Source organism: Amphiprion ocellaris, chromosome 6 (genome assembly GCF_022539595.1).
Source record: "Amphiprion ocellaris isolate individual 3 ecotype Okinawa chromosome 6, ASM2253959v1, whole genome shotgun sequence".
Taxonomy (NCBI): Eukaryota; Metazoa; Chordata; class Actinopteri; family Pomacentridae; genus Amphiprion; species Amphiprion ocellaris.
The window spans coordinates 23,374,637-23,399,908 of NC_072771.1; the positions used below are offsets into that span (position 1 = coordinate 23,374,637).

A 25,272-nucleotide genomic window follows, 5' to 3' on the forward strand; every position below is an offset into this window, starting at 1 on the left:
TTTGCTAGAGAACATAACTTTTATTATATATGTTCAAAAGCAGCACGGTCTGCAATTCCTGCCTTTCCAGTTTCTAACATTATTCATAGGGCATCATTTGGCAAATATTTCTTCACATATTTTCACACTTACGGACCTCTGAACATACAGCTCAGTCATCCTCTGACTGGCAGGCCCTTCACAATAATATTCACAACTTTATTGTCAACATACATTTCACTACCTCCATAAAATGGATGAACAGAACTTACAAGAGTGATACATTCACATTTTTCTCAACAAAATAAATCTGAATATTGCCATCATTTTTCTGCCAGGAGGATTTACAGTAAGAACACAAAGTTGAGCACAAAAGAACAAAAGTTTTCTTACACACATGCAAGTCTGAGCGCGCACGCACACACACGCATACACACACACACAGAGTAGCAGGTGAAAGCCAAGGACATACAGAGATGTACAACAGAGATACAGCGGATGGATTTATCGCTCGGACGAAGCAGGACACACATGAGTCAACCAAGGAGCTTATACACATTTAACCCCAAACTTCGCCGATATCAGCTTTGATATGGACAATATTTACATTCATGCATCCATACGGAGGCCAACACACACACACACAGCACTCTCTCTCTCTTATGCACTCACACACACACACACACACACACACACACACACACACACACAGATACAGTACATGGACGCTACACCCCAAATACCTCAAACATAAAATGTAATATTATAACTCTCCAAAACACAACAAATCAGGTAGATCTGCCACTAATTAAGGTTTTAACACATCCAGAACAGCACTGTTCACTCCTTCCGATATTCTCAAACAGCAAAAGTCACTGCTGTTTGTCTAGAAGCTCTATGCCATCCTCTTGCTTCAAAAATATTCAATTCATACGGTCGAAAATATCTATTGCGCAATAGCAGCACATGACACAATGTATTTCCAACTGATTTTGTAAAATCTGGGAAAAGGATTATGGAAAAGGATGCACACGTATACAACACTTTCCTTTCTTTTTAAGTAGCCACGAGTGAGCCAGTTGCACTGCAAGAGCAAACCAGATCTGTACTGTAATCATAGGTACAACAAATACAAAGAAACTAAGAAAAACATCGGCTATCAGCCACAGAAAATGCAATCCACAGGCACAACTTAAACAAGACTGAGAGGAGCTGAATTGTTATGTTTTAAAAAGTCAATTTTGAGATGTAATACAACAATCTGAAACTCATCTTATCATTTATTATGCTATCATCATGATCTTAAACTGTGTTCAGTGATGTCCCAATATTTAAAGACCAGATGAACAATAACTTTTAAAAGGTTTGTCAACAACTGACAGAGCTCAAATTCATTAACCAGTTTTGTGTATGTTTTTTTTACAGCTTTAAATGTAACAAACCATATCTGAGTTGAATTTTAACCCAATAAGTTAAGATAAAATGTTAAAAACAATCTTTAGTTTCCTTGGGAGACATTTTCATCTTGGGTTGCACCAGCAGGTGTTTCTTATTTACATTATTACTCTGCAGACATGCACGGTGACATACACTGTGGTTCATAATGTGATGGTACCACTAGTGTCATATCGTTGTGTTTTTTTCAGGAGAGGAGGACTCTTACTCAAAAAAAATAAGTTATACCAAAATGATTATGTCTAACAAATCAGATGAGGTTTAGACCAAAAATAAATGTACATCCTATTGGCCACATATTTCACATATATACAAAAAAAAAAGCCATAATTATTTTCTCTCTTTACTCCCTGTTCAGTTTCCGTCTGTTCCTTTATAACCTTTGGACAGCACATGACTATGGGCAGACTGCTCCAGTCAAGGAGAGGCACATTAAAAAAGGCCATTCAGTATTTTTGAAAGGAAGCAGCAGGACATGTCACTGCCACGAGCAGGAACCAACACAAAGCTAAATCAGAAGGAGAGCTCATCAGAGAGCTCTACACAATAATACAACACATGGAAGGGGATGTGGAATAACAACATTTGGACAAAATCAGCAATTAATTAATGCAACTTCCACAATAACACAGCAGAAAAAATAAGATTAGCATCCTTAAATTCAACTTAACATACAGATATTGGTACAAGAAAATACAGTTTTTCAGTATGGCCTTTATAATTTTCATTGGGTAGGTAATGCAAAGGGCTTGGTCTCCTAATTATCTACTCGGAAAACTTTTCAGATATCTGAGCGAATGTCATGTTGATCAAAATACAGTAGTGTGTTTACAGTATGATCTAAGTGTGGAGTTGGAAAAAAGTGCAGGTATATGTGAGTGTCTCGTCTCTGCACATGAGGTTTATGCATTTGGTTCTCTATGTATGTCTGTGGGATGACTTTCTGTACACTTGTCCTGTGTTCTGCATGTGAGTCCTGTGGGCAAACCAGCTGTCATACAGCTGTGTCACGAGTCCGCTCTGTCTGATCATCTATTCCCTACGTTGTCACACAGCAGGTTGGTGGTGCTCATTACAGCTTGTTTTTCAATTTTCTTCCCATCTGGCTTGTCTTAATAAGACTGTATCAATATTAAAAGCCTTGAGCTTTAACCATGCACTGTTGCCACACATGGTTATGACTGCAGCTGGAAGGCGAAATCAGTCAATAAACAAGACTCCACTAATGTCTCAGCACAAAAACCTGAGCAAATTCTCATCTTGGTCACGTGAAACCTCAAGACAAATCAATCCCAAAGCATCTAAGCTTTGAATTGCCTCACAAGGATCTAATTGTATGATGAAAGTCAAATGGTCTGTGAAAAGGTTGATTGTTATCTGGCTTTACCTAAGATATATTAGTGAAATGTGACTAATAGTGCTAAGATGTGTATGAACCAAGCCACTTGCACTCCTTACTCAAAATGCTCGCTGGGTTTCTTCTTGGGCTCGGACATCCAGGTTTTATCCCAAATGCTACTCTGGTGTTACATGAGGACATTTGCCCGGGTGTCAGGCAACCGGAGTCCAACCAGGCCTCCACCAACGAGCACTGATGAAGCCATGAGGATAGGGATGGCCTTGGTGATGCCCACAAGAGAACCAAAGATCAGGTTCCCCAGGACTGCAGCCAGCTTACACAGAGCATTGCAGAACCCAAAGCCCGTTCCTCTGCAGAAAGAGTAGAGAGAGAAATGTGTTAAAGATGGCTGAATAGTCTGTGTTTTTTATCTGTAGGTCTGTCAGAAAACAAATCTGCAGGATGTGCTCATGCACGTCTTCTGACCTCCTGACAGTAGGGAAGGACTCAGTTGTGACCACATCTAGGGAGTTCCAGGCAGAGATGCTCAGGCCATTGTAAAGGCACAACATGAAGATCATCATTGACTCACTGGTGCCAAACCACAAGAAGAAGCAGCTGATGCCTGAGAGGACCATGGAGCCTCCTGAAGGACATGCAAACACACAGAGCAAGAGTGAATCAAAACTGTCTGTCATGCTCAGGGATGGATCCTAAAATCAATTATTTAATCACAAAAGTACCCACTCAGATATGAACCTGGCACTCATCCCTCATTCTTACCTAACATGGACAGACGCCCAATTTTGTCCATGAGAAGTGCGGACACAATGTTCCCAGGCAGAACAGCCAGAGTCCCGAGGAAGTTGATGAAATAAACCCAGTAGGCACTGTAGTCATCATCAAATGTCATCTGGCATCCTGTCTTGTTGTGGGTGAAAGTGCTGTTGACCACCTCTGTGCCGTCGATCAACTTGGATTCATCAATATCTGCCCAAAGAATAAAAATAAATAACTAAAAGGTAAGATAATACCTGGTGAATCTTGCAATCAGAAAGTCTAAAATACACCACTCTAGCTATGCAGTCATGTCAGAGTAACAGTTTTAAAATCTCACCTGTGTTGAAGAAGAAGGCATCAACAAAAGTACAGTTTCGGAAGATGGAGCCCACCGATGTCACATCATCAAAGTAGCAGTTACGAAAGGTGGAGTCAATGAAGGTGACAGATTTCAGCTTCATGTTGATGAATCTGAATAAGCACAGTTACATTCAGTTTAGCTGCAATGCGGTAACCTACACCCACTTTATTCTAGTTATTTGCAATTTCATATTTTATCCTAAGGACTATCTAATTAACATTGCACACCAAACAGTTATCACACTTATGTTTTTGCTATTAATCCTGCAGGTGAGTTGACTTGTCTTACTGGTCATTAATGAAGAGGCTGTTTTTGTGTATCTGGTTCTCCAGGGTGAAGTTAAAGGTGAAGCCTTCAATGCGTTCATTGATGTGGATCTGCACTTTGGAGGCGTACTCATCTGCCTGAAGGTGTTTGATGACATCAGGGAACCAGACTGAGAGACCATAATACCTGCAGTCAGAAACAGACACACCGATACAGGATATCAGGAATCAACTGATCTGATGATCAGCCAAAGATGGATGGAGAGACGGACAGAAGCAGTAGAAAGCGCTTTCCTTTTGAATTTGAAAAGTATTTTCGGGGTGCTTTCTTTTTATCTCTAGCTGCTTTCCTCCCTATCTCTGCCTCCACCAAGACACCAATGGAACAGTATTGATCCACAGACTGTGATTGATTTCGAGACCCTGCAACTTCTGCACAGCAGAGAGATCAAGATGACAGAAATGCAATGTGGCTGTAAGCCTGACTCCCTCCAGCTATTACCTGACCAGAGAAACTTGTCTGATTTTTCTGACAAACATGACATGAGACATAAGTTAAAAGGCAGGGAATTGTGCATGTGTCTCCCCTAGTTGTATGTTTTATGTGTAATCAATTGAAAAAAAAATGAATTTGACAGAAAGAATCTCACCCAAAAGACAGTGTGAACCAAACTATAGCCAGTCGCATCATGTTTTCTTGCATCGGGTAGTTGAAGCATTTCATAAGGTTCAGGTAGATCTACAGAGAAGTATAAAAGAGAACTATTATATTACACTTTGGTGCTGAGATAGTGGATATAAATGCTTAATAATAACACATAAAAGTCTTCTGCTCAAGTTAGATAAAAAGATATATATTTACCCCATGTACTTCAGCCTTTATCCTAAAGAAAGCCTTGGAAACTGGGTTGCCAGATTCTGATTCCATTTCAACCAATTCATCCAGCTGCCTGGGGATTTTGATCCTGTTTACCTGGAACAGTTTAAAACATAATATTTAAGATAAGATAAGATAAGATAAAGTTCTTTATTTCTCCCCACTCCAGGGGAAATTTACATTGTTACAGCAGCTTATGTAACAGTAGACATAGTGATAAGAATAAAAGAATAATAGAACAATAGTAATAATATTTACAATATATACAAGGGTGACAGATGAGGGTAAAGTGGCTTAACAGAAAAAATAAAAATAAAGTTTAAAAGTGCAGAGATGTGCAGTGCAAGAGTATTGATTTGTAGCGATTCAGTTCATTTCTCAGCATTACTTACATTTCTTACATGATGGTGCAGTACCACAGTTTTTCACTTATTTCTATATAATCATCTTTAGTTTCACACAAGACAACTGCACATGATCAATGACAACCAAATCAGAATCAGAAAGGTGGATATAAACAGTGCGTACTACAGTACTCGATCAATTCATGTAACACGTGTTGACTAAGCGGCTTTCCCAAAGTGCAGCTCACGGAGCAAATAAGCCTGAATGACACAAAACAGCTTTCAAGAACCATCGTAACTCAGATATGATCCTGCACAGTGAAAGCGTTTAAACCTGTCCCAGTGGTGGCAGGATATAAGCCTCTTTGCTTCCTTAAGCGCCAGGAAACCCAGCCGAGGCAGCGCACGAAAGAAGCAAACACTCACGGTGAAGACTTTCTCCGGTTGCCCACGCGCTCTCATGTTGGTGTCGTGGATCTGTTTGAGGATCATCCAGGCTTCATCATGTTTCCCCACCTGACAGGATGGAAAGAGAATGAGAGAGAGTGAGGATGAGATAAATTCATGAGCTCAACCCTGGTCTCGCTTACTGGAACGCAGCAACAGTTTCACAGTCACAAATATTCCTTTGATTTCTCTCTACGATAGGCCAAAAATGCGGAGAGTCACGACGACCGTGACTCATTTCACTTCAAAGGCTAATTATCCTGCAGCAGCAAACCTACTGTCACAGATCTCTAGGCTTCCCAGACACACACATTTCCTTCTCTAATAGTTCTGAGTGACTCACACTGTTTTGGTCTGATTAAAGTACCTGCTGGGAACTATCCAAGCACTCTCAATCTGCCTGGCAGCCGCTGAATGTAAAAATTGATAAGCCCTGACAGCTGAGGACAATGACACAGCACACTGACACGGCATTCTTTAAGATACAACTGATGCAGCAGATTTGGGAGAAAATAGAAAAGGTTTGATCTCAACATTTGTGAAGAATTCAGTAAGAAGTGTTTACCTCAAGGTAGAACCTGGGACTTTCAGGCATGAAGGTAAGAGCCACCACGGCACACACACAGGGCAGAGCACAGACGACGACAAACACCCTCCAACTGTGAAACTGGTACGCTGAGCCCATACTGAAGCTCCAACCTGCAAACAGCAGCACACAGTAGCCTACAATGACAATCAGGTCATGTGAAGATGGAAGAGGATGACACGGCAGAATGAGAACTGAATGCTCTGTTCACATTTTCTTGCAAGTGGGATTCATTGTCCTGAACCTGCATAAATGTCTATTGAGGTAAATAATCCAAATCTGAAATAGTTGAAATTATAAGCATGAAATCGACAATTCATTTCTGTAAATGACCAAAAGTCATGTTTCTGGTTAATCAGTGTAGAATTTACAGGCCAAAAACCCCACACACTGAACTAATATAAGCTACAGTTTTTCTCAGTCACTTTGGTACATTTCTCAGATCAGAATTGAAATTCTCAAAACTACTTGTTCAATCTTCACATCATTGTGTCACTTGTGTACATCAAAAAAGCAGTTTCTCATTTCTTTCAACAAGTTGCAAATGCTTTAGTACATCCATGCAAATGATTTTGGACAATTCTCTGCTGTTTCCTACATTATCAGTTGCTTATGTCATGCTGATCAAAATGTATTATAATGGGTCTCTGTTGAATAGTCTCACCCCCCCACAACATTTAGGCATTAGTTCATCACATCAGTCTTTACATGCAAAATGGTTGAACAAGTTGTCAGAATATGCCAAGGATATTTATACACGTTTCCATTAGACTTTTTTTCTAAATTTGTCCTGAATTGGTAAATTGCTCCCAGGTGAATCTTGATTTTCTCTAACGAAGGGAAATGGGTGAAGGGTTAGGGTTTTCTGAAATCGCTCAAAGACGCAAGAGAAGATATTTGTGATGTGGATGAGAATTTGTGGTCCAACAGACAGGAACGTCAGGAGGTGCAGGAAGACTGCACTGTAATTCCTACAGCACTGCATGTAAAGTTTTCCTTAAGGAGATTGTCCTATGTTCACATTTCTACTTTAGTTTATTAGTTGTTTTCTTTGTGCTATGCAGTGCTGTTTTCCTTTCAGTATCGCAATGACATGGTGTGTCAACAAATTACAATACAAACTGTAAAATCATAAATGTGAATCTTGTTCAGTCTCTTGCAATCAGTCTCCCACATACACTAAGGTGTAACTTACAATTTACAATAATTGTCATCAAAACTTTAGCCATAGTTTACATCAAATCATCTCTCCAGAGTTCACTGTTACAATGACAACACGGCTGAGTAATTTGAATGTCTTATCCACACACAATGACACAAGGACTTGTCATTCTGATGGCACTGACATGTTCACTGAGACAGATATTTACTTTTGAGAGATGAACTAAGGATTCTGAGCTTTTACAGGTAATCCATGGTGTTTTGCTATTTGTACGAACTGTTTTGAGAAATGCATTTACTGTTTTGCAAATGTCGAGGATGAATCGAGAAATTTACCAAAGCAACTGAAAAAAACTGTAATAAACTCTGTAAGTCAGCAGCGTTGGTTGGTGATAATTATGAGCAGGTTTGTCACTTTAAGCAACATTTTTCACTTTGCAAAATTATATAATTGGATTTGTTTCTACAATGATATAAAACATGAGTCAGTGCAGCTTTAATGAAAAAGACTTGATCTAAGAAAGCCTCATTGTAAATACTGCTGCAATAGTGGGAGGAGCGCTTTATGCCACACACTGTGTAAGTCTGACAGATCCGTGATGAATGGTTTCTTTATAATGGTGACACATTATCACAAATTGCGAGGATTTAAAACATGTTTTGCTTTTATTGGAGCTCTGGCAGTTGCCTCATGTTAATCTGAAAGCTCACGAATCAGACAAATGCTGCTCAATGGCATTCAACCATTCAATTCTTGGTAAGTGTAGATCTAGGTAAGTTATCTCTGAGTTAAAGTCATGTAATTTTTACATTATTTGCACATAAAAATGCATGGTAAAGACAATGGGGCGATTCTGAATGTCTATTATTAATTTTCTGCAAGGAAAGTCACCAAAGTGAATGATTCTGATTATAACAGCTTGACAGACTAGCCCACAGCTCAGTATGTTCCTAACAGATGAATTATGAACTCATTCTCAGTGCACCCTTTCATAGCATGGTGACTATTTAGCTAATTTTCCAACTCACAGAGGCATTAAAAAAGCAAATATGATTACTTAATAAGTCTTAAAACAATGCTTCGAGGAAACACTGACTGTACACCTTTAGATGTAGAGCAGATAGTACTATTCTTGAACTGAAAGGTGGGTTCTAAATGTTAAGTGTGAAACTCATTCTGCAAACACAAAAGTGCTGCAAATAAAAGATGGCATTTAAATGGGAGCACTCGACGGCCGGAGCAGAGAGATGTGTGAGCTCAGAGATGAATGCCTCTGCAGAGCGAGCTGAGAGAGGTGCACAGGGACGGGTTAATTGAATGTGTAGGAAAAGAATTGAGTGTTTTCTGCTAAGTTAAATCTTGTTGCACCTGATCTCAGCCCACAGGCAGTCTTCCAGACTCATTAATCATTGTAACATGCGCTCACAGACACACACACAGGAGGAAATGCACACATGCCAAAAATACGTGAGTGTGTGCGTTGACAGCGAAAACAGCGGCGAAATTGATAGTATGAATAATCATATGCAGATTACACTGACACCACATAATACTGTGTCACATCACCACCCACACAAACACACAAGTAATTACACAAACATACTTAGGAAATTAAACATTTCATATTCCATTTCTTATTTTCAGGCGCAAAATAGTCTGTAAACCCTTCTGCTGAGAAACAGCAGCAAAATACTGCATAAAAACATTAAAAAGTTAGAGAGAACAAATGACTTGAAAGCCACATGATGCTGCCAGGATGCACCAATACAGAAAAGACCGAATTACTGGTTCTTTCTGTCACAAACCAGAAAACAGTGCACTAAATATGACATTAAATTCAAGTTATGCTTTAAATCACATGAAGTTTGTGGATGAATATTTTGTCCTGTCAAATATGGGATTATTTGCTGCATTGCATTTTTGCACAACAGTTTATTTTGTGCACTGTCTAAAAGTTACAGTAAAGAATACTTGTTATATAAAGTATATCAACAGTAATGTGAGGAGGATCCGGTATGCAAACACAAATGTATATTGCTACTGTATAGGTGACTGACTTCATTTTTTAGATTTTTTTTGTCAGGATGCGCAGAAAGGGGTTGCCGTGTCAGTCGTGACCTCCCACGTCTCTCCACACATCGTGCCTCATGGAGATACTGCTCCAAAGGGAATAGCACCATTATCCATCAGCAGGCGTAGGAGGGGAGTCACAGGGTGGGGAGGGGGTTAATGCTAATGGTTGTGCCAGAAAAAAGGCTGCTTGGAATTAATCTCACAGCATATTTGAATCCAGCTTAGATAGTTAAGCATATCAACTACCAAAAACAACTGTTTTCAAAGGGTGTGGGCTTCGGTCACAAACCATATGAATATATCCCAGAAGAGTCTGTCAGTGTCAGTAAAAGAAAACAAAATAGGTAAACATAATGGGGAAAATACCAGAAGACAAAAATATATTGATTTATCTTCATATTTGCTATTAGGCTACCAGGCATTGCAATATAAATTTATTGTTCTGCTTTTCTAATCTCTGCTGGTTTCACTCTTGTAGTGTTGAGCAGCAGAAGTAATGACTTCCGTACATGACGTGCGTATCCCAGTTTTCTCTGAGTCACTGTATTTATTTCCGTCTTTCTGTGTGTGTGCACATCTGAAGTGACCCAGAGTGTGAGAGAGAGAAACAACGACAGAAAGAGACAGAGTCGCAAAGGAAGAAAGTGAAGGAGTTGTTCAGCAGTGATTGTCTTTTTCAACATAAATGTAACATAACTTCCTGCCCCTCGGGGTTGGTGTTTCACTCATGCTACTGGAAATCTCATTACAAGGATTATGTACATAATTGACTAAGTCTATGGATGAATGACTCCCCCATCCCAGGCTCAGATACGATAGATAGATAGATAGATAGATAGATAGATAGATAGATAGATAGATAGATAGATAGATAGATAGATAGATAGATAGATAGATAGATAGATAGATAGATAGATAGATAGATAGATAGATAGATAGATAGATAGATAGATAGATAGATAGATAGATAGATAGATATTGGTTCAGCTACATATATGGCGTACAGATATTAGATACGATGTGGAGTCCACTCTTGGCATTTAAACTTTAATCTGCAGATCTGAGCGGTGTCTAATGAGGTTACTTGAGTGGTGATCTTGCTTGGCAGCAAGTGAACTCCTCAAACCCTCCCGTCAAGGATCTGTGCCGAGCAGACCTCCTTCAGGGCTCCAGCTGCGAGTCTGGCAGGGGGGCGTTTGGGAGACGTTAGGAGCCAGCAAGTGGGGAAGATAAATGAGAGCTCTAATAGTGTATTAAATACCAGAGTTGAGGCAATTGTATCATAACCCATCACTCATACCTTTATGTTTTCACTGAAAGACATAAAGGTATCTCTGCGGGAGACGTTTTTTGGCCTTTTGTTGCCCACGCATGATAGTGCTGCTGTTTCAAGGCACTGCAGCACTTTAGGGAAACATAAAACCCACTGGTGAGTGTTGGAGTATGTATGCAAGACACGTAGTTCCCTCTCAGGGAGAGGGAGGCAGAGTGGTAGTGAGTGTCAGAGAGAATAAGAGCAAAGTACGGCCACTACTAGCCCTTCAATACGATATCAGCAGAACTGACAGCAGAGTTTCTTCATGAAGACTCGCTCTGGCTTCAGAGGATGCTTCTGTACATCCATGTGAGCAGATCTACAGCAGTGTGCACAACTGTGCATGTGTGTGAGCACCTCTTTAAGTTGCTTGTAAGAAAACTGGGAAGTCCTTTATGGGATACTCAGTTACAGTACCTCTTTTTTGTTTGTGTGTGTGTGTGTGTGTGTGTGTGTGTGTGTATTAACTCAAACGACCTCTTCTAGTGTCAGAAGTTATTAACTTCAATTTCCCTTGAAGAAGACCTGTATATGTCTGCAGCAGTAGTACAACATCATCCATGCAACTTGCAGCAACACACAAATTCTCTCCCACACACACAGACACACACACTGTCTCTCTCACTGACGTCACAGGTTGGCTAAAGCGTGGTCTGGCCATAAATCACCTCTAGATGTAGCTTTGTCCTATTAGAGCAAGGAGAAAAACCTAATTATGCTTGATCAAGAAGAACACTCTGCGGAGACAGAGAATGGAGAGAGAGGAGGTAATAAAAGGAAGGACAGAGTTAGACGGAGAGATGGGGAGAGTACAAAACAGGAGGAGAGGGGAGCCAGTAAAAAGGAAGGGACAGCAGGTTAAAAAAGCAGGGAAGAAATGAAAAGGATGCGTGTAGGGGAGAGGAAGAAAGCCAATTCCCTTCATCTTGCTTCATGATGAGTGCAGTTGATATCCAATGCAGTGCTGTCATAAATCACAGCTCTCTCTCCCCACAGGCTCGCCCTCACCCTTTCAGCCTGTGCCTACTCTATGTATGCATGCATACGTTAATCTCTTAACCTTTACCTCTCCCAGCCTGCAGCCACTCACTGCCATTAAGTGATTGATTTGCATAGCAGGGAAAACTGGCACCTTAACCCACGACCACAGGGAGGCCATACAGTTTTGTAACTGTAGCCAGGAACTTAGCATAAAGTCACATTGCCGATCCCATCAGTGGCAGTGCTAAACTTAATCCTTGTAAGCATACCACTGACTTTTACAACTTAGAATTGGCAGACTTTGCCAGCAACAATTTGGCATTTATCTGAGTGATTAAGACACTTTGCAGCCTTCTACCAGTGCACCATTCAATGACAAAGAATAACATTTCTTTCAATGTTATTGCATTTATATTATATAAACTATGATTCCCAGCGAACCTTGTAGTCCAGACCGGTGACATTACAATATTTGTAAACTCACCATAGTGTGGTATGATGGCCCAGGCCATAGCAGATGCATAGATCTCTCCAATCATCCAGAACATACACAGCCAGCTGAGGTGTTCTCCTCTTTTCTCCCTGGACAACACCTCAGCAAAGAAGGAGAAAACGATGGGAACGGCACCTCCTATCCTGCAAGAACCAGACAATGGGAAGGTTAGTAGGAGTAACTTTATTAATCACTACGTTTTACATCTTTCATATAGCTGCATTTAGAATTGTTATGCTGTTTGTGGCCTAGTTTGTTTCTTTAATTGAAGTAGAAGAAGTCAGACATGAAATTACTAGTACTGTACATTGTATTCAGCTCTTTTCCTCTATAAACTGCTTTGGGGATTGTTTGGTGGTAAATTAAACACTCTTAGCAATAATTAACAAAGAGAACAACTAAGCAAAAAATATGTACAGATACGCACATTTTACGCCAAAAATTATACAAAAAAATAAATAAAAATCCTTAGTGCACCAGTAGCTCATGATTTAGGGACACGGGTCACATCGGCAGTTTGGACAGCTTTTTCAATTACTCTGAAGGTCTCCGGAGAGAATGATGTAGATGCAATTACTGAATTAGCTCTTAAAGGAACAGTTATACTGCCGACGAAGACAACACAATAAATCATACAGGCTGTGCCATATTTCTTTGTTGTAAGAGGAGGACACACTGCGTGTCTCCAGTAGATATTTTCTTTCACATACTCTGAAACACTTATTTTTCTGAGGATGCTATGATGTACAGTATGTGTTAAGAGTTTTGATATATAGTGGGAATTTCATTGACTACATCACTTTTACAGTTTCTGCAGCAGTTGGAAAACAATGTATTTATTTAGCTGAAAGCGAAACAGATAGACAGATGCATAATTTCAATATTCTATGATTAAATAGTCATAAGTTTCTGTAGAGCAGTAAGAGAGAAACAAGCTTTAAGTAATCATTGAAGAAAATGGCTCAAATCTCTTTTAAACAACTGCAACAATTATTCAGAGGATGTCAACAACAACAGCAGAAATAATTAGGAGACAGAGACATGCCTACAGAAACACTCCTCCAAATAGATTTTCCATCACAGAGATTAATTCTTTCTTTCTGTCACTGATACATTCTTTGATTTTGGACATGTAGTGTGACCCTCCCATTGCAAAAGCAGCTTTTGAGGCAACATTTTGCACGATTCACCTGAACTCTTCGTCGACATCAGGATGACCTCCACTTTATTAAACTTACCCGAAGCCAGCGGCGAGACGGCAAAGAAGGAAGAGGCCATATCCTTGGACAAAAGATGACAGGAAGGCAAAGAAGCCATTCGTGGACATGCAAATGAGGAGGCATTGTCTGCGGCCCACTTTGTCAGACATCCCTCCCCAGAAGAACGCTCCAACCATCATCCCCAAGTAAACAACACTGCCTGGAAGGAGGAGAGAGGGGCCTGGTTTTTGTTTGTCTTGATATACATTACAGTATCTCACATCTTCAGGCATGTATGGATGAGTTTTCATGTTTGGTAACATGGACATTTCCAACATTATTGTTTATGTCATTGGTCACCAAATAAACATGATTTTGGTGCAAGATTTTATCTGCAGTTCAAAAAGAAACTATATGTCCCCTTTGGTAACACCAAAACAAGTTAACCTGCTTTTTTTTATTCTTCCCTTTGGTGAACATACTCCACTCCTGTGCTCCTGTTAAACAGCTAGTTGCTAACTTTAATGCTGATGTCAGGTGAGCTTGAACCAAATAGTAACTTTGCCATGCATAAAAGTATCCTTTTGCATTATGAGACACTTTAAATCTCTATAGAGCTGACTGGACCTATAAAGTCTGGAGATAATCGCTGAGGGTCAGTTACTACAAGCTACTCCTCTCACATTTAATTGGTCATGTGGTTCATTGGTAATATAAAAATACTGATTATAGTCTCTTTGACACCTTAACATAATTCCAGATATGCACAGTGGAAGTTCACATAGTTCTGTGCTGCTTGTCATTATTTATTTTTGCCAAACAACATATCATGCTTTCATTCTCTGCTCATTGTCAGAACAAAATGCATTCACTGATCTGCTTTTTTATTCTTAAATCACAATTTACCATAACATCTTATTCACTGAAGTGACTAAAGAGTGATTGAAGGGGCCTCATTTTGAAAATATCTTAGTCTAAGTGGTCTGAGCCAGCCAACACTTACTCAATAATGTCCTCTAAAAGTCCCTTTGCTGGTAAATGGCAAACTCTTAAATGAAAGTACTGCACAACATTGCACTCATGACAGACCCTACAGACTACAAAATTTATAAAGGATTGTGATGTTTTTAAATGGGGAAAAGGAAATGCTAAGTACAAGTGGTAATATCACTCATCTTTTGTTGTTGCACAAAAACACACACACACACACACTCAAACACCCACATACAGACATATTCACTGAGCTACATATTATACCTATACTTTCTAATTTCACTCTGATGGGACGTTTTTGCTACATGTGCAATTTCCAACTTAAAGTATTCCTGCCGCTCTGACTGCATCTTAACAGCTAAACTCTGACTGACGACACTAAACCTCAAAGTCAATCAGGAAACCCTCGGCTCCGGTAACACACTCTAACGCTGATGAGTAAATACAGTGTGTAAAAGACAGAAAACCGGCTCTGATCAATGGGGAGATGAATGTGAACAGTAATGCGGTGTGACTTTACAAAAGGGCCCTCTGCTCTCTTTTAATCTCTCTCATCACAAATGGGATCAATGCTCCAACAAAACAGCATTGATTTCTTTCACTGATCATCATGACTCTGCCCTGAAGAGAGGAGCCTATCATTACTGCTTTAGTCTATATTGTATGTGGCATTGTGCAGTCAGAGGCTTTCATGTCTGCAGCAAAGAGTGACTCCAGCTGGATTGTTTTCCCATTTGAAATGTCTGTGATGTTTCTGGTCTAGGCTGGAACACAGCAGAGTTTACTAACAGATAATATTACAGCAATGTTTGAGGTATTTGCAGACACATAAGCATTAACCTGGTTCAGAGAGGTTATCGTATCCATAATTCCACACCAAAAGAAGAAGATGTGAAAGTTGCAGTCATATATGGAGTGATACAGCTCAGCCATAGGGACACTTTGCTCGTCCCATTACAATAATCTTAATCGCAAGATGCATTTCCTTTCTGTAATGTCAGCAGTCAGGTCTGTGCTCCTCTGCTGCCAGCGGATATCTGTTTGACTCTTTCGCTTCAGGGGTCAAAACCCAGCTATCTGTCACATTTGGCAGCCATCTAGATACCCGCCAGAAGGTACCATAAATTCAATTCTAAATTTAACAGAGTCTTCAGCCAATGCACAGTTCACATTTGCTTCATTAAGGAGAGGCTAGATATACGGTGCACAGGCAAACACCCACTGGCCTCCCATTTAAATGTCGTGCATCCAAACATCCAGAGGCCTTTTCGTTTTGTTTCAGGATTCAACTTTTCATACAAACAATAACCACTTTTTGTTTTTTAGAGATGCCAGCACAGAAAAGACAAAGAGGATAAAACCTCTGAAAAATCTGATGCTTTAATGCCCTTAAAAAAAAGAGCAATAAAACTGTTAACTAATGAGTACATCTCTCACAGGACGGTCAACTACGTAATGAATTTATTGACGTTCTGTCTCACTTGTTCCACAGTATCTTCGAGCATGATGTCAGCAGCAGCAAAGGGCAGCGTAGTGCACTGTGGTGTAATATAATACAAAAATAGCACAGACACCCCTTTGTGTGGAATTAACCTGTCATGTTCGAAATTTATGCTACACACAGAATTTAGTGTCTTTTGTTCCGAAAGGCATATCAAATTATATAAGGGTAATGCAGTATGTTTTCCGTAGCCTTCAAAGTTCAACTAAACTGTTTCCCCAAGATGTATATTTTAGTTCAAACTAACTTACATGCAAAATTTTTCTTTTACATAAATCTGGCAATAAAAAAAGGAGATCTTTAGGATACAATCTTCTCGAAATTTGCAGAAAAACAGAAGCAACTAAAATAGACAAACACAAATGACAACAGTTAAATAGGCAACCAATTCTGGGTACATTCTGCAGCTTTTGGATGGGTGTCTTGCCCTGAGGTTTGCTTATATATTTAATATATTACTTACATATTTACAGCTTTCTCTTTATGATTTTAAAGCTCTGAATGGATGCCAACTGGTACAAATGTCTCATGCAAGACTGTGAAATACAGCTGAATTTAGAGCTGTGAACCCGTATAGACTCAGAGCACCGTCAGAAAATGACAGTGTGTCAGGAGACCTCTCAGGCAGAAGCAAAAGGTTTTGCCCCATGACACTATGTTGAGATGTCAAAACACGTCTTCGAGAGTGGTAAATATTCAGCAAAATCCCAGGCTCGCTCTAAAGACGAGACAAATTCCACAGAGTTGCTCTTATAGACTAAAATATGGAGCAAAGTGCTGCTGCAATCACACAAACACACAAAGGAGTAAATCTAATACATGGATTCATATATTACAAATACATTTAGTTTCCTTTGGTGCTGCTAAATTTGCAAATGGGGAACTAGATGAAGGAGGGAAGACTAAAAAAAAATATGCAGGATCAAGCACAAATGTAAGCAAATGAAATAAGTGTGCAGTGGCAAGTGCAAAAGCAATGAAAGGGGTGACAAAAGAGAGAAAAAGGGGAATGAAGGAGGAGAGTTTGGTAATTGTCAGATAGGGTAAGAGAGATTGAGTGAGAAGGGGAGGATGGGGGAGATGGGGGAGATGGGGAAGGCCCTGGTGCAGTGTTTTTTGCCCTGTCACATACCAAGGAGCCCCCAGAGAGCCGTGGGAGCGCTGAGCTGCATCACGACCTCTTCTCTGATTTCATGCTTTGATGCTCTTCGCTCTTAGCGGTGCCAACTGTTTCAGCATCACAAAAAACACCCGTCCTGTTTTATTCATAATGATGCTACTATCATACAACAGCGTGCTGCTGTACGCTCTGGCAACACTGCAGTACCTTCCTGTGTTTTAAAATTGTCTACTACTCTCAGTTTCTCTCAATCTCCGCATTACTACCTCCTTTTCCTTCCACCTCAGCTCGTGCCTCTCCTCCCAATCTTTTCCTCCATTTCTCTTTCTTCTCCCATCTCCTCGTGCTTTCCAATTTCTTGGCTCACTTCTCATTTCCCTTCCTCACCTCATTCCTACCTTTTCTCCCTTCTACACTCCTGCTCCTCTCTCCTCATTTACAGTATTTGCCTTAGTTTCCTCTCTGCTCCGCTGTCAACAGCTCCTTTGCAGTGAGCAGCGTGTAATCACATTTGTACTACATCGTGTCAGTTTGATCGGATTCATGCCTCCGTCTTCTGCCACCCCCGCAGAAAAAGAGATTGAAGCTTTTTTGTCATATTTAAGTCATATCAGTGGGGGCAGGATTTTCAATGGAATCTATATGAAAGTAACCTATTGTGGGGCTTAGAGTGCAGGGTTTAAAATGACTCACTCAGCATCAGTAATGATCCAGCCGTCATTAACATTAAAGACTGTGATAATTCCCATGAAATACAGCGATGCTATGGGACTGTGATAAGAGCGTGCGGTTCGACATGGTTTACTCGTGGCTGATATTGCTGGTGACAGCAGGTTTGGTGTCCGTATGCGAGCAGAAATGCACACACTTTCAGTCCCATCAAACACTCCCGCCTTTCCTCTTTCCCACACACAAACACGCACACGCACATTCTCCCACACAATGTGGAGCAAGCTGCACTATTCAAGTATCTCTGCAGTGACGCTGCGATCTTACTGCAGTTTAGCCATGCTCAGCTGCCCCTGGACCACGCAGCCCCACACAGCCTGCCAGCTGGCTCATACAGACAGGGGGGTAAAAGAGAAAAAAAAGAAAGTAATGATGGGAAATGACGAAAAGACAAAGAGGGAGAAGCAGTGTAGAGATGGAGCTTGAGAGGAGACAGAGAGTGAAGTTGGGACACAAAGACGGCCAAGAAAGGAAAAGGTACAAGAGATGAGAAGATGGTGAAGTGAGCGTGAAGAGAAGATAAAGTAGAGCAGTAAAAAAAGAAAGGAGGGAGGATGTGTTGACGGCAGAGGAGAGGTGGCTGTTAAGTGAAAACAGGGAGTTGAGAGGATGTCAAAGGGAAAAAATGAGGGGAGTTTCAGCAGGGAAAAAGGCAGCCTAGGAGAACAAATAAGTAATGATAGGGCGATGCGTTTCCTTTGTCTGTTGTGTCTGAGATGATGGCTAAGCCTCTCCCTCACACTGTTGGTGCACTAAACACCACCAATCTCTACCTCTCCCATCCACCCACACCTCTCCCCCAATTTACTCCTCTCTAACTTGGTAATCTCTCTGCTTCAAAGCTGCCTCTCCTCTCGCCTGTTCATCTCACGTATCACATCTCACAGCGTCTGCCTCACCTCCTGCTTCCTTCCCCACAACATCCACTCATATTCAAGGTGTTTACAGTATACCCCCACCCCCACCCCACCCCCTCCTCCTCTTCCTCCTCCCAACCCATCACTCCATCCTTCATTCTGATGTAACGCTAAAGATTCCTGTGACATCGGGATACTGGTAGGACCAAATTGAATTCAGTAATCGAATCAGCATTTCACTCATCCATCCTATTCAGGCCTTGGTGTTTTTCATACTGCATTATCCCATTACATTCAGCTCATTCTGTGCAGTGCGCCCCTGTCTCCGCCTCTTATGTGGTTAATGGAGCTGCACACTGCAACTGTGATGGGAGTCCAGCCCAGGTAGCACTAACCAAACACCAAATGGATATATTTTTTTAAATTCTGTATTTCAAATGTGTTTTAGTGCATGAATTGAATTTTCCAGTGAAATAAATGATTTCTGCTCTTTTTGAAGTGTTGATTTATTTGAAAGTTATTTGGTTTTAGCGGTTTGGGGTGATTTTTCACTTGTTATTTCTGGGAAGAGATAGGCCCACTTTACTGTTAACTTCACTATAGACGGCCATGAGCTTCCTCTACTAAACATACCCTTTTTTCCACCTGCCAGTAGGTACATTTGCTTGGACAATTCAATTTGCACATTAAAGTTAATACTTACTTACAATTCAGTTCAGTTTTACTTTTAGAGAACCAATTCACATCATACGACATCTCATAGCACTCAACATTCTTAAACTGAGAACAGAGAACTCAACAATCAAACATTCCCTTTGGATTGCTTATGAGCAAGCAGTGGGCAACGGTGGGAAGGAACCAAAAAGAAAAAAAAAACTATTGAGGACAAAAAAATCTCCAACAGAACCAGGCTCAGTGATGACTGTTATCTGCCTTGACCGGTTAGGGTGAGAGTGGGGAAGAAGAGGGGTGGGGGATAGTAGGAAACACATTAATATGGTGTTTCTTTTAGTTCCAGTTTTAATCAGACTTTGGATGGAATTATTCTGAAACACTCATTTAGTGTAGTCAAGATAGGCTCTTTCTAGGCTTTTTCTTATGTAATTTCACTGTGTAAATGTAGATTCTCAAATCACATATCTGAAATACTAATACCATGTTTTTTATATGTACATGATGTCAGATAAACACAAGACATAATGGCTTGTCAGAGTATGAAGAACACAGGCATATTAATGATGGCTGCATTCCACTTTGTCTAGGTCCTGCTTTTGTGCATTCTGGTGGTTTACTGGGACGCTTAATAGAACCGAGGCATCCCATCATTATTATGTGTGGGCTTCCTCTACTGTGACACGTCAAAATGTTGAGAGTAACCTACTTAAGTACATGTGAACACACAAAGTGGAGAATGTCAACACAGATGGAGATCACAACTCCTTTTTTTTACAACCATAACCAACCATTCATGCAACCACATGATTCCTCACTAGCTTCTCCAACGCTAAACCTGCCAGTTGTGATAATATGGCCAAGCCGCAGGTAGGACTGCTGAAACTGAACCTGCATCTGCACAATGCTGGATGCTCTATTTTACAAGTATTTTTTTACTGCTAACACCAGACCCACATAAAAAGGACATCTAACTGTCAGCCTGCCACTGCAAAACAACAGCCTTGTTGTCGTGCTTAGTTAAATAAAAGTTATGCAAGACACATGAAAAATTAGACCGCCCAATCGCATTCATCCACAGATTTAACTAACTCTGTATTTCTGCACTTGAAGGCAATAAAAAATTGCCATGGCACCTGTAAAACATCAACTCACTTCGGTTTGTTGGCTATAATTAAGTGTAATTAGTCTGGAAAACTCCAAATGGATACCAACAAGGTCATAGTAATCATGCAGGATACGCTCCGACATGCAGACACACACACACACACACACAGACACACACACACACACATATATATGCACCAATCATGTTCACCTCAACGGGGGAGGAGCCTGGGGGCAATCAGTAGAAGAAAAGAGAGGAGAATGGGGGAGGATGGGAGAAGAAAAGGGAGGCACATAGAATGGAGGGTGAGGGGATGGAGTCACGAACAAGGAGAAGCAGAGCGTAGAGCATGAATGCCTGCAGGACTTTGCTTGGCTAGGGAGGGAGAAAAGAGTTTACATGGATACTTGGAAAGAGACGGAAAAATGAAGGTTTCACACCCACAGCATCTTGTTAAGACGTAACAGGGACAACATATACCAACAAGTGTTTTCTTGTTATTACGCTGTATGATTTTGAAAAGGCACAATAATACATTTTAAAAAGTGCCGGGGCAATTCTTATTTTACACATATACTCAAACTTTCAGTCACAACTTCTTCTCTCAAAGAGGCGCCGCCGTATCAATTTTGTATCCGATGTTGTGGTGAAGTTGATGTATTGTCACGTCTCACTGTGGCAGTTAGTATCTAAGGGCTGTGTGCCTGATTTAATGTCCTCTCCACTCTGGTACTGACACAATGAGTCAGCCCCTGTACGCAGCTCTGTGGTGATGGATTATACACCTGCAGCTACCAGGACTGCTGAGACTCCACCTCAACCCGCAGAGCACACAGGGAATTCTAGCTACCCTCTTAATCCTGACACGGAGACCAGCGGACCGAAACACCTCATCCATGTGACACACTGTTATTGGATAAAGTGTGACACGTATAGTACAAACACGTCGAGCCAATCCTGTTTTTCAGGGCTAGTGATATCCCACACACAGAAAAGCTTGTGGCAATTTCACACAACACACTCATTCAAACAATGATTCTAATATGCAACATGTTTATGGAGTACATGTGCATGCTAAAATGGTTTGATTCTAGATGTAGTTGTATCAGAAGCTAAATGCTCTTTGCGTATATTATTCAATTTGTACCTTTACATCCAGACCACCAGAAAAAGAAGATACTTTCGCTAAACATCAGCAGATCCAAAATCATATTTTATGATGAAACTGTCTAAATCATACATTGATGATTGCTATGCTTTGAAAAACGTGACACTTATAAGCACTGAGAGCAGTTACTAGTTATTTAAAGGAGTGCAGCAGTGACTCAGTCTATTTGCTGAATGTGTGAAAGTCCAGATCTGTACAGCTGAAGCCCAACTTTGAAGGCCAAGTACAAATCAAGCTCCAGGAGAACTGGTTCCCATAATGCAGCAGGGTGTCTACAGAATCAGAATTGGAAATACTTTATTGATTTGATCCCCTAGGGAAAATTGCTTTGATACCATGCCTTTTACATATGAGTGCTGCTTTGTAATAATGCAGATATGAAGATATGTATAAAAATGCACGAGGCACATTTATATTCCTCTCAGAAGAAAGACAACAATAAGAAAGTAAAGTAGACATAGATCTAGGAATGTTATTGTCAGAGGCCTGTAATCAATGATACATAGAGAAAAATCACAAACACAATTCAGAATCACAAAACAAACACACTCAGTTAAATTAACACTGAACCAGTTGCATCATTTCACATCAGCACAAACGGATGCATAATTATTCACCAACACACAAACGCATGCATGGTCCTTACCGAGCCATCCAGAGCTGGAGTTGGGCACACACATGTCTGTCTCAGCGCTGGGCAGCACAAAGCCCACCACGAACACTTCCACCCCGTCTGACATGAGGGCCAGCCCGAGTACCAGGAACAGCTGCCACTGGAACCTCCCATGGCCACACTCCTGGATGATCAGCTCGTACTGCTGGGCCAGCTCCTCCTCATCCGCTTGCCTCTCCTGCTCCAGCTCCTTACGGTCCCTTGTGGAGTCCGACACCGGTTGTCCCAACGCCACCTGGCCCTCCTTATGCTTCTTGTCTCCTGCCGAGGGGATCCCCTGGTACTCGCCCTCGTAGATCTCATCCTCATCGTCGTGGCCCTCCGTGGCATCGCTGGAGCCTTCCTCATTGTCGTGGTAACCCTCTCCGTCCTGCCTCGGCGGGTTGCGGTAGAAGTCCTCATCTTCATCCTCCTCATCCTGGAATCGGCTGTAGTTGCGGTGAGTTGAGTACTCATCTGTAGCGCGATCGACCACCTTGTTGACTTTCTTTGCTGCATGCCGCTTGGCCTCCTTGACCATGCCCTTGGCCCCCTTAACCAGGGAAGTCCTGTTATTGTAAGTGTCCTCCATTCTGGCTCCACTGGCAGGTCTTCACGGGGGTTCGGAGGATAGTTAGAAGCAGAAGAAGGAGGGAAGAGGGGAAAGAGGGGTGATGTAAGCTGATGAGGGGATTGCAAGAATGGTGAGATCAGTGGGTCTCGAGATGCAGCAGGGAAGAAAACTCTTGAGTCTGCAGTCACCACAGGAGATAACCCACAATGGCAATCATCGGCCAAGCTGGAAGACATGGGGGAAGGGGAAGCAAAAGACAATTTTTTTTGAAAATAATAGGAAGCAAAAGGAAGGCCAAGGGAGAGAAGAAAGAGAAAAGAGAAAGAAAGTCAGAGACAGGAAGATGTTCATGAGATATTGCCTGTAACTCACGTCTTCTCCACGACATCCATAACTATCTCAGACGTACCGTTGACACCCCACTGACAGCACATACCCCTTTAATCATTCACTCACCATTCTTCCAGGCCTTTTAATCATTTGGACTGATGTGAGGGGAAAAAGCTTTTTTCTTTTTTTATTTGAATAGCTCTCAGTTTTTATTCAAAATGAACAGTCAATTTCCAGAGGCGCTCTCCTTGTTCTATATTTCATGAGTTGGTCTTAGTTTTGAGGAGATGATTGTTTTAAACAGAGATGCTGAATCTGCTGAATCACGATCAGCTCAGAGGAGCAGAAGCTAATAAACAAGGCTCGGCCCAAAATCAATTTGTCCCCAATAAAGAGATGTTTCATTATAATGGGAGTGACGAACCAACTGGAACGGCACTGTCATATTTAATCTGTGCAAAGAAAGGGGGAAAGGAGGAATGGTCACGAGTGGGTACACAGACACAGGATGCAGCAGAAACACACACAACCTTTTCTCTGAGGTGCCTAATTTTGTGTAGTCAAGTGTGTTTTAACACATAAAATAGGTTACACGTAGTTGCAAAAGGTACATATGAGTAGATACGCAGAAACATGCTACGCACATACGTGAGTGTACATGAACACAGCATGGACAGGGAAGCCCTTTGCCATTTTGACACACCAGCAATGGGAGGGAGACCCCGGCTTCACAGGAAAATGATGTAACATGATTTCATGTGAGAGGTCCACAGGCTCATGTGGCCTGTTTATCCAACAATTTGCACAGCAAGCACAGATGCGCCACCGTTATCAAACGAATACAAACCTGATTATAAAATCCAATCTCTTAAATTAGAAAAACCCTAAATTGCTCAATTTATCATAAAACATTTCTAGATAAGATAGAGTGCATATTCATGAGCAGGGTGGGGATGGCCAGAGCTGTCCACTGTGTGTGTGTGTGTGTGGTCAGAAATGTCCAGTGTGTGTGGTTCCCGTGTGTCTAAGGGCTGCTCACCACAGCCTCTAATGAACACTGAAGCCTTGTCAGGAGGACACAAATCACAGGGCCAGCTCCAGCTCCCATAATGCAATTTTACTGGGCAAAATGACACTGCTGATTCAAGGTGACTCTACTAATCCCTTTTGGCTCATTGGATGACTTCTGTGGTTATGAGCACACTCCTTTACACATAGACTGATCATTTTTAATGTCTCCATTGACACCGGTGCTGCCTCAGATACTGTCACAGGGATGAGTTTAATCACAGCTTTGAAGCAATCTGTTTGTTTCCTTCGTCCAAAAGCAACAGTACAAGGGGCCAACTTTCGCTTAGAGGCATGATTTTCAATTTCTTCTTTTTTTCCACAATAGCCAGTGTAGAAGATTCATATTCTTTCTTACAATTCTTCCTGAACATTGGATATTATAGCTTTTTGTCATGTTTGGAGCTGCACTTTTCAATGCATATTTAGGCAAAATAAATGTTAAAAACCTTCATAGACTAACACCCTGTACGGAGCATGTCACAGTTGAGTGGTGCCACTATTCTTTCAGGATTAAGTCATTTTGGGTATCAGACACATTTTTACTTAAACTCAGTATTCACACACCAGCAAAAGGGATGTTTCATACTGGTGGAGGCTGCCTGTCACAGAATCAATGGAGTGTATGGTGAGGCACGCTGTCAGTGGTGATGAAGCTCAGAAGACACCCGAGCACAGAGGCGACCAACCTCACCTTACGCAGCTGACGAGACCCCGACGGAGCAGACAGCGCGAGCAACGGGAGCATTTACAATCACACTCGGTCACCACAAAGACTGCCAAATAAACCAATCTCAGTTTTATCTGATGGCATCTCCTCCACATTCTCCTGCATCCTCTTTG

General features: G+C 41.2%; 1 protein-coding gene across 1 annotated transcript in view; it reads right to left on the bottom strand.

Annotated features, from left to right (window-relative positions):
* sv2ca (synaptic vesicle glycoprotein 2Ca) overlaps positions 1 to 25,272 on the bottom strand; it is a 29,098-nt gene continuing 3,826 nt past the window's right edge. The window contains exons 2-13 of the mRNA XM_023281508.3: positions 22,452 to 23,256; positions 13,697 to 13,877; positions 12,450 to 12,601; positions 6,414 to 6,547; positions 5,828 to 5,917; positions 5,043 to 5,153; positions 4,831 to 4,919; positions 4,203 to 4,367; positions 3,891 to 4,024; positions 3,557 to 3,763; positions 3,260 to 3,419; positions 1 to 3,144 (exon numbers count right to left, since the gene is read on the bottom strand). Of these exons, the coding sequence (XP_023137276.1) occupies positions 2,961 to 3,144; positions 3,260 to 3,419; positions 3,557 to 3,763; positions 3,891 to 4,024; positions 4,203 to 4,367; positions 4,831 to 4,919; positions 5,043 to 5,153; positions 5,828 to 5,917; positions 6,414 to 6,547; positions 12,450 to 12,601; positions 13,697 to 13,877; positions 22,452 to 23,049 (2,205 nt within the window). The 5' untranslated portion in view covers positions 23,050 to 23,256 and the 3' untranslated portion in view covers positions 1 to 2,960. The remainder of the gene's footprint in view (positions 3,145 to 3,259; positions 3,420 to 3,556; positions 3,764 to 3,890; positions 4,025 to 4,202; positions 4,368 to 4,830; positions 4,920 to 5,042; positions 5,154 to 5,827; positions 5,918 to 6,413; positions 6,548 to 12,449; positions 12,602 to 13,696; positions 13,878 to 22,451; positions 23,257 to 25,272) is intronic.